This window comes from Cryptomeria japonica, chromosome 10 (genome assembly GCF_030272615.1).
Source record: "Cryptomeria japonica chromosome 10, Sugi_1.0, whole genome shotgun sequence".
Classification (NCBI taxonomy): domain Eukaryota; kingdom Viridiplantae; phylum Streptophyta; class Pinopsida; order Cupressales; family Cupressaceae; genus Cryptomeria; species Cryptomeria japonica.
This window is the reverse complement of record NC_081414.1, coordinates 334,355,365-334,365,497: the sequence shown is the minus strand read 5'-3', so window position 1 is coordinate 334,365,497 and position 10,133 is coordinate 334,355,365. Positions and strand designations below refer to the sequence as shown.

The window sequence follows — 10,133 nt, the reverse complement described above, 5'->3', positions numbered from 1 at the left end:
TACAGTTAAGAAAATATTAAAAGGATATTTTTCTATGAAACAATTTTCACATAAATATTGTCATAATTTATCTTATAGATAATTTCTCTTGATATCTTTTACATAATTTTAAAAAAATATAAATACACTAAATTATATCCATTCATATATATAATACATTACACTAAGAACAAATGAATTAAATTTGAAAGCAAACCTCGACAAAACATCGTTTCTATCATTCTTGACCACATGATTTTCATGTCCATATACCTCAGTCGCAAATTGTGACTCAATCGATCACGTCATTTAATTTTAACGTCAATAAAGATACTATAAACTCTAACTTGTCTAAAATTAATGTTAGTTTGAACGCACTTGTATTTGGTTTTGACTTAGACCCTTTTCTGTAACTTGTGTCAATGAGTTTCAATGAATTACATACAATTATATAACATACAACAAAGATCTTTGAAATCCGTTTAGCATTTCTCATAGCTCATTTCCTCTTTCCTTTCTCTCTACTTAACAGAGATCTTAAGCAAGGATACCCATTTTACAAGACTCTGCAATGTTTAAGCTGTCATGTGCTCCATTCTGCCCATGGGCTCACTGTTATATTCACCCACAGAGGTTGTAGTGTTTTCACAGTACATTAAATACACCAACACTTCAATTACTGCAAATATAGTGGCCACCGCATTGGGGATCTACACAAGAATCCATTCCAATCAACCTTCATTTCAATGTTAATTCTAAAGAATCTAAACAGAATCATAGAATATTTGAAGGACTTACCATAGTAACCTTAGCATCCTTATGAAGGAAACTGAAAGCCAGCCATACTGCAGCATTGAGGAGACTGAAGAAAGAAACAAGAAATGGCATGCTCCTCACATCATTCGTAGCTAATACTTGCTTCTGCGACATATTGCAAAACACAGACAAGAGTCAAAACTATTGTATTGAATTTGTTCTTAGAATCAAACTCATCTTCCATCACATTCATAATTAAATTGCAAGGAAGAAATTTTTTCCTAGAGTCAGATGGATCTTCATGGTGATAGAAATTGAATTGAATCAAGAGATTAGTTTATGAATTATTACCAGAACAGATAAAGGTGCCGCATGCATGACTATGTTGAGAACTCCACAAGCCCATCCAACTACTGTAACTCTATCACTTTTAGGAACAAGGAAAATTGCACTTGCAATCATTGTACCCATTATCATCAATGATGCAACTTTCAGCAGAACAATCCGAGCCTGCCCAACCACAAGATGAATAATGTGATTATCTACTGAGACCTCGAATTTACCATCAATTTAAAGAAATATTTTATATATTAGTTAAAAAGTTAAATTTAATTTTACACGAATTGTTTTTGGATTTGATTGTGTGAATTTTTTCTTGTGTTTTAGATCAAGCTTCATATCTATCATCGTTTTTTCTTCTTCTTAATACAATTTGATCCAAAACATCGAAGAAAAATCCCACAGAATCAAATTCAAAAACGGCTAGTACCAACAAAAGTTTGCTTCAAGATCAGTAGTCTGTGGAAGTTTTAAGTTTCTGACAATTGGATTTCGCCTCCTGTACCCACCTTTGATGGAGAAATACTCCCTGTAAGGTTCTAATTTTTAAAAGCTTAAAAAATATCCTATTAATTTTTATTACTTCTCCTAAAGGGAGTAAAAACAGTTGATCAGGTAGCCCACCTGTTTTTCTCCAATCTCTGTGATGGATAGACCTTTCTACAAAAGTAATCAAAACATTGGAAGACCCAAAATTTCTACCTTGGAACCTTGAAAACTCTGAATGGGGAGTCCCATAAGAAAACCCTAAAAATGTATAGAAAATAAAAGCATCAAAGAAATGATTTACCTTTTCTTTCTGAGGGGCATGGAGGTAATGAATTGTAAGGTAGCCAGTATGCAGAAGTGCACCAACACCATTGACGTAACTGATGAGGAACTTATTATTTTGGTCTAAATGCACACCATAGAACGTCCAGAGCACACAGTTCAATATTGTGCATATGTAATTAAAAGCTGAAAAGGAGCCTGTGTCTTTCTCATTTATAATGGATTTTATTGTTGGACTGGACATGGACATGCACCCAAACAAGGAGATAACAAATTTAGCAATTTTTTCAGGAGCACTTCATATTTGAATATAAGTTATATAACATAATAAAGTTTCTTGCTAAGCCCACATGTACAAAACAAAATAAAGCAAGGCAAACTCACAAGGGTGAGAGAAACAAGGTGACGCGAAGAATGTTTCCTGCAGCAACCCAGGAAGAAGATTTGGCTTCTAGAATGGATGTGAATCGATGCATGTTTTATCAAATGAATCCAATTATCTTTCCTTTGTTTACGATGTACACGAACAAAATTCAAATATAATGTCATTTAGAAGAAAAGAAAATCATTTAAGCAAAACTCAATAGTTTCCGGTTCCTTGTAAACATCTACTTGATATTACTGACACCTAAAAAATTTTTATACAAAGAAATTTGGCTGATTTGTTGAGCTGCATTGACTACATTGTAGTTGTAAACTGCATCCTTGAGTAGATACAATTTTTTAATAGTTTTGGCCTTCACCTACTCATTTTTTCTTAATTTTTCTTATTTAGATGGTTCAGATTGTTCAGCTGTACCAACTACTTTCTTTTTCAAACTCTCCATCAAATATCAACTGTGAAAAGACATTACTCTTTTAGTGGGTTTACTTGAGAGCAACTATTCTGTCCTTGTATGTCCTTGTGACCTCACAAAAGACACTGCCGCACGAAATCATTGGCTAAAAACTGTGAAAATTAATAGATACTATATTTTTAATTTGATTTCTTATAGATTAGTTTTACCTTTCATTTTATTTGTTTATTATCATAAGTCAAATAGTCTAAGTAGGTTATACAAAATAGGGATGTTATCATTGAGTTTTCAAAAAAATCAATTTTAAAGTCATTTTAATCATTTTTAATAGTTAGTTTGTTTATTTTATAAGATTACCTTTACATGTAATGATTAATGTATAAATTAATATAATTTTATGTCAAAATTGATAAATAATATGTTTCTAATTTGATTTTTTATATATTAGTTTTACATCACATTTTATTCATTTATTATCATGAATCGATTAGTCTAAGTAGATTCCATAAATTATGGAAGTTATCATTAAGTTAAGAAAAACAAGTCGAATTTAAAGTCATTTCAATCCTTTTCAAATATTTATTATAAGATAATTAAAGTATAAAGTATTTCAAATTATGTTTTAGGATATTAAATAAAGAGACCAACTCCAATTCATTTTTTTCACTGAGGATTTAATGAGAAACCGTGAAAAGAAATCTTTGAACATCAAAACATATATGTCATCAAAATTGCATCAAAACTCTAAGCATATTACAATATTGTATTTGTCTTTTGTCTTTTGTTTTGTACCATTGACTTGGTACATAGGTTTAACTAAAGGAGAACAAATCCTTACATAATAAAATTGCAAATATTATCTTTCAACATCACACACCTTTTAATATAGATTGAACATTAAGGAAAGCATTTTTTGTATTCTAACAATTAAAAAATCTATATTTGAATTTACACTTACAAAGATCATTCCACAACCATGTTCAACTAAACTAGAACGACAAGCAATATTTTTCTTAGTCTCAAGGCAATTATCTAATAGATCATTAATTTTTTGGCATATTGTTGTTTTTGATTAGGATAAAAAGGTTTTGAGGGGAACCGAAACCCCTTACAATAGGTTTTGAAGGGACCTGAAACCCTCAGAGTTTACTAGGATCCGAAGTTCCCAAAACAGACAGCTGGTAACGATACATCAAAGATAAACAACAACCTAAAACCAACCTAGCAAAAAAGAGATATCAATGAAACCTAGTTGAAAAGGGAGGAGGCCAAAGCCTTTCACTAGCATAAGGGTTTTATCAAGGATCCCTTAACTTTCAACAGAAACCAAGGGTTTTTGTTGGAAATGTGCCTCTAATTCACTTGACCATTGTCCATATTGATCGGGTTAACTCTTACCGATGAAACAGTATGAAGGAAATCTATGAGCTCTATCGGCATGACTCTTGCTGATGTATCCTCTTCCATCAGAGCTCGGAGAAGAAGGTTTGACGTTATCCCGATGACCCAACGAAGTTGAGTTCGGTCATCAGGATAACTTCGGGTTTTTGGGAAGACTGCATCAGAGTTGTGCTGATGACCCGATGGAGCTATCTTAGGTGGTCCGGGTTGTCATTGGCTATCGGAGGTATCGATCTGGAGTTAAGATGATACCCGATGAAGTCGCCTTAGGCGATCGGGTCGATATCGACTATCGGGTTAATATGCTGAAGGCTACACCGAAGTCTCGATAAGTCTGTCTTGTTCTGTCTTGGAGTGCTTTGCTCATCGGGATAGCATTTTTGGGCTTGATCCGATGAGCCGATGAGATCGCTCTTTGTTATCAAAGATTGAAGTAACCTCGCAGTGCTTGATCCGATGATCCGATGAGGTCTGCTCTTGTCTATCGGAGATCGGAGTAACAACTTACATGTTTTACCGATGACCCGATGGAGTTGCCTTCGGTGATCGGGTATCATCGGGCGATAGACTTTATTGTTTGAAAGCTACACCGATCGCTGATGGAGCGGCGATCGACTGCAGGAGCGAGATCGAACCGAGATCCAAAAAGGTTTACTCTTGGACACTAAGGATGTGAGTGTCAATGTATTTGAATACGAACCGACTCGACTCCCTGATGCATGTGGGATAATTATTTATGAGTTTTTTACTACAGCTTTTCAGAATTTCAGAAACTCCTACGTCTGACCACCTTAACTTGGTCAAAACCTTATGAAATTTAATTTTTCCCTATAGTAGACGAAGCATAGGATGTGATGCATGTTTCAGATTCAAAAATGTTATATCGTTTGAAAGTTATGAGTGTTTTTCAATCAGTCTATCAATCAGGACTATTGTCAGAATTCAATTAGAAAATAAATAATTATTTATTAAAGTTGAAATAAGACAAGCCTTATATTGTTGGAAAGCTGGGAACGTCCTTAAAAAACCCTTTTCATTTTTATCAATTTTGGCTACAAAAAAAGTCGTCAGCCACCAGTGTAAAGTCTGGAAAATCAAGGAATACTGAAAAACATGTTTTTTCAATTGACTTTCCAGGCTTGTCACTTCCAAGCCAAATACCAAAGCATTCCCGAGCCAAAATTTGAAAGTTTGACTACAAAATCGGATATCCGATTTTAATAAGTAAATTCTCTAATTAAATTTGCCCATAATTAATCTAATGTTTATTAATATATTAAATTTATAAATAAATTAGTATATGATATTAGGGAGAGAGAGAGAGAGAGAGAGAGAGAGAGAGAGAGAGAGAGAGAGAGAGAGAGAGAGAGAGAGAGAGAGAGGAGGGAAGGGAGAGAGAGAGATAAAGAGAGATAGAGAGAGATAGATGGAGAGATTAGGGGAGAGGGGGAGAGAGAGGGATTAAGACACCATAAGATCCAAAGCGACCCAATATGGTGTCATAATGGGTTGTTTGGTGTCCTAAATGGTCATAGGGTTCATGGGACACCATATGACCCCTAAGGACAACATACTATCCCTTATGACACCATATGGTGTTGTTAGGGGTCATATGGTGTCCATAGACATCATATGGTGTCCTAGGACACCATATGACCCCTTAAGACACCAAATTGTGTCGTTATAGGTCATATGGTGTCCTAAGGGGTCGTAGGACACAATATGACCCCTTAGGACACAATATGACCCAAAACGACCCAATATGGTGTCATTAGGGGTCATATGGTGTCCTAAGGGGTCATATGATGTCTTAAAGGGGTCATATGACACAATATGACCCACTAGGACATAATATGACCCATAACGACCAAATATGGTGTCTTAAGGGGTCATATGGTGTCCTAAGGGGTCGTAGGACACAATATGACCCCTTAGGACACCATAGGACCCAAAGTGACCCAATATGGTGTCATAACGGGTCATAAGGGTTCATGGGACACCATATGACCCCTAAGGACAACATATGACCCCTTATGACACCATATGGTGTTGTTAGGGGTCATATGGTGTCCATAGGCATCATATGGTGTCCTAGGACACCATATGATCCCTTAAGACACCAAATTGTGTTGTTATGGGTCATATGGTGTCTTAAGGGGTCATAGGAAACCATAGGACCCCTTATGACACCATATGGTGTCGTTAGGGGTCATATGGTGTCCTAAGGGGTCTTAGGACCCCTTATGACACCATATGACCCCTTAGGACACCATATGACCCCTTAAGACACCAAATTGTGTCGTTATGAGTCATATGGTGTCCTAAGGAGTTGTAGGACACAATATGACCCCTCAGAACACCATATGACCCATAACGACACAATTTGGTGTCTTAAGGGGTCATATGGTGTCCTAGGACACCATATGACACCTATGGACACCATATGGCCCGTAATGACACCATATGGTGTCATAAGGGGTCATATGTTGTCCTAGGACACCATATGATGCCTCTCTCTCCCCCTCTCTCTCTCCCCCTCTCTCTCTCCCTCTCCTCTAATCTCTCTCTCTCTCTCTCTCTCTCTCTCTCTCCTCCTCCTCCTTTCTCTCTATCTCTCTAAAATATGACTCATAAAATCTGATATCAGATTTAATTAGATATTCGATTTCTGCCATTTCCATTAATGTGAAAGTTCAGTAAAAAAAAGGCGGCAATGGGAAAATTTTTGGGGACCACAAATTTATACATTAAAATCAGATATCCGATAAAATCAAATATCCAATAAAATCGGATATCCGATTTTAATGTACATAAAAAAGAGCCTTGTGGGCCATTTTGTGGATTCCAATGGCCCACAGTCCACATATTTTGTTTTCTGTTGACGATCACAGGTTTTTAGATAGGTTGAGATAAATTTGTGCTTTTGGGAGATTCTTAAAGTCAAATCTTACATTGTCAATCATGTAGGAGCATCTCTGTGGAGGGAAATGGGGAGTAGTAGTCGTTGGAAGTCTAAATGCAAAATAAAACTTTCAAATGACCAAATTGAAGTATATAGAGAAAGAGATAGAGAATGTCATAGGAGGAGAAGACAAGGTATGTTAAATATTGCTAATGTTACTTCAAGTGAAGAGGAAATTGAATTTGAAAATGTGCCACAAGTTATTGAAAATGAAAATGTAGATTTTGAAAGTGAAAATTTTGAAAATGTTGAAAATGTTGAAAGTGATAATGAAAATGCTCAACATGTGGAAAATTTTGACATAGGAGGTGAAAATGTGGAAAACTTTGACATTGAAGGTGGAATTGCTCAACCAAGTGAACCATATGTAACACCTAATTACTTTAGAAATGAAGACTCTCTCATGGATGAAAGACAAATTCCAAATCCAAGACCTTCAAGAACCCCAAAATGGTTATTTGAAGTCGATACGAACATTATTGCGAATCTTGAAGGCAAGAGGTCAACAAGAACCGTTCGGTTGTGGGCTACACAACTTTTTCAACCATTAGCAATAAGAAATTGACTGAGCAATGCCAACTCTTTGTTCAATTGCTAAAGATGATAAAGATAAGACCATTGCTAAACAAATTGAAGATTCATATGAACAAGAAGATGGAGAGAAATTCTATTATTGCAAAAATTCTATTTGACACTCTCAATTCTATTGGAAAGAATACCAAAGAAAGAGATAAGAGAGCCGCTCGAAGAGTGATTACAACCTCCTTAGTAAGCCATCAATTGAGGAAGGCTTGTCAAATGAGACAAACTTGTGTTGATTTTAACATAAACCATAAAACTTTGGATAGAGCACTTGCACGAAGATAAAGACTTGACGATCCACTTCAACAAGATATGTGGGCTTTTGGTGGGAGGCTTCCACGTGTTGATAGAAATTTGACTGACAATGTGAAGGAGGAGATTCAACAATTTTGGCACTCTAATTCTAGAGTGTCACCCAATGTAAAGGATGTTTTCAAATTAAGAATCGACAACTGAGACCGCACACCGCATCCCAAACATTTCTTGGAATCAAGCCAAACAATGTTGTACAATTTTTTTGTGAATTACATCCAACTTTGCAAATATCACAAAGGGCCTTTGAATATTTGAAACCATTTTATTGTGTTCCTCTTAAGATTCACAATACTTTTTGTTGCAAGTACCATGTGGAGTTTTCAATGTACCATGAACTTTTATGTAATATTCATTCTACAATGCATACTAATGAGATGTTGCAGGAGTGTGGTGCAATGCAATTTTTGAGATCATCAAGAGACTTGCAAGATCTATTTTTATGCCCTAGAGAAGATGACTGCTATTTCTATAGAAATGATTGTTTGAATGAGAAGTACTCAGAATGTGGTGGGTTGTCAAAGTTTGTTTCATGTTTTCATGAGGGCAGTGAACACGAGTTTGGAAAGAATTATGTTGATAAAAAAAGATATGAGATAGTGAAATATACTTTGAAGAGTGGAGGTGAAGGTTCTAGATGCGAATTAGTCTCAAGAGAAGTGAGTATTGCTGATTTTATTTTGGATTTTAAGGAAAATCTTTTCTACAAGTATGCAAGGCACACCCATAGGTCTCAGTGGTTGGATCAACAGTTCAGGATGTGTAAGAACTCTTTCCCGATTGGCACTATTGTATTGGTGGTTGATTTTGTAGATAACTATACATTGCAACCACAGAATGAGGTACAGTCTCAATACTACAATTCAGTCCAGATTGCTATTTTTGTTCACATTACATATAGACATGCTCCTAATAGTACAGAAGAGGACAGGAAGATAATCTGGGAGTATCATTTTTATATGAGTGATGATAGATCACACTCCTCCCAGTATGTACAACATTCTTTCGAGAATTTTTTGAGTTCTTGCATGAGAAAGATATTGCAATTGATTGACATATAATATGGTTAGATAGTTGTACGGGTCAATTCAAGAATGCCCATATGTTTTATTGGTTGAGTAGAATACATGTAGAGAGGTGTATACCTCATATTTGGTGTTTTTTTGAGGCAGGGCATGGGAAGGGAGAGCATGATGGAGCAGGTGCATGTTTGAAGAGAGCTCTAGTTAAGGAGAAATTGAGGATTTCAGGTGCAAATTTATCTGATGCACATTCTATTGTTGATTGGTGTAGTTCAACATTGTCACATGGAGGTACTCTTGATTCAGTAGTGACTAGATTCTTTTGGTTGGTTGAGAAGGGAACAATGGGAGATAGACTGGATTGTCAAACAATTAAAGATTCTTCAAAGATGCATTCATTTCTCATCTTAGATGCAAGTACATAGACCATTTGGACATGAGCGTTGGCTTGTTTTTGTCAAAGTTGTGTTCAGTGTGATCAGGATCAATGCGAGTCAAGTGAGTGGGTTAATACATGGGTTCCCCACTATCTAACTCCTTTATATCAAACAATATCCTTGTCAGACAATGGCATGGAAAGTTCACTTGAGTATGACCGTCTATCAGATCTTGTACAACCATGACATATTTTTGCAGTTGTCACACCACAAGGGAATGAAGAGAGATCAAAATATTGGTTGACACGATGTGTACAAGGAAAACAAAAGCTAACACAACCAGTGATAGATGATGACAAGTTCACATATCCTACAGGTTCAGTTGTTGTTGTGGGAACTTGGTTGCGAACATACATGATTAGAAAGAATGGCATACTTGCATTTGAAGACTATGAGAGACACAAAACCATTATAATGTATTCACACCTTATTATAGCTACAAATGTCAAGTTATTGAAGCATCAAGAAAAATCGAAGACCAAAGAGCTATGGACAGTGACTACTACTGATCATGAAGCAATACTGGATACTCTTAAGCAAAGAGATGACCCTTCAGGCACATTTGAGTAGTAGGTCTTTAATGGTGCCTTATTTTTTTTATCATGCATTTCATTTCAAACAATGATCATTAAACCTTAATGTTTAAGTTTGTTACATGTATATTAAGGATGTGTTCAAAATGTAGGTCTATTGATGAATGTTTTTTTTTGGCAACATGGTTTTTGCATGCACATAGCGGGTACATTCGATATAATCGGAAGGGACGTATTTTTGC

The 10,133-nt window shown here is 35.7% G+C and overlaps 1 protein-coding gene across 1 annotated transcript; it reads right to left on the bottom strand.

Moving 5' to 3' along the window:
• Positions 1-246: 246 nt before the first annotated feature.
• On the bottom strand, positions 247-2,455 carry LOC131076098 (bidirectional sugar transporter SWEET5). The gene is made up of 5 exons (XM_058013148.2): positions 2,230-2,455; positions 1,865-2,081; positions 1,087-1,245; positions 778-900; positions 247-689 (listed from the first exon to the last, which is right to left on the bottom strand). The coding sequence occupies exons 1-5, from the start codon at positions 2,319-2,321 to the stop codon at positions 555-557; spliced, it is 726 nt and encodes a 241-aa protein (XP_057869131.2). The 5' UTR covers positions 2,322-2,455; the 3' UTR covers positions 247-554.
• Between the last annotated feature and the right edge of the window lie 7,678 nt (positions 2,456-10,133).

Coding starts and splice junctions, on each gene's coding strand:
- LOC131076098 (XM_058013148.2), bottom strand. CDS start 2,321: ATGCATCGATTCACATCCATTCTAGAAGCCAAATCTTCTTCCTGGGTT. Junction 2,082..2,229: donor ACCTTGTTTCTCTCACCCTT/GTGAGTTTGCCT, acceptor GTCCATGTCCAG/TCCAACAATAAAATCCATTA. Junction 901..1,086: donor CGGCACCTTTATCTGTTCTG/GTAATAATTCAT, acceptor AATATGTCGCAG/AAGCAAGTATTAGCTACGAA.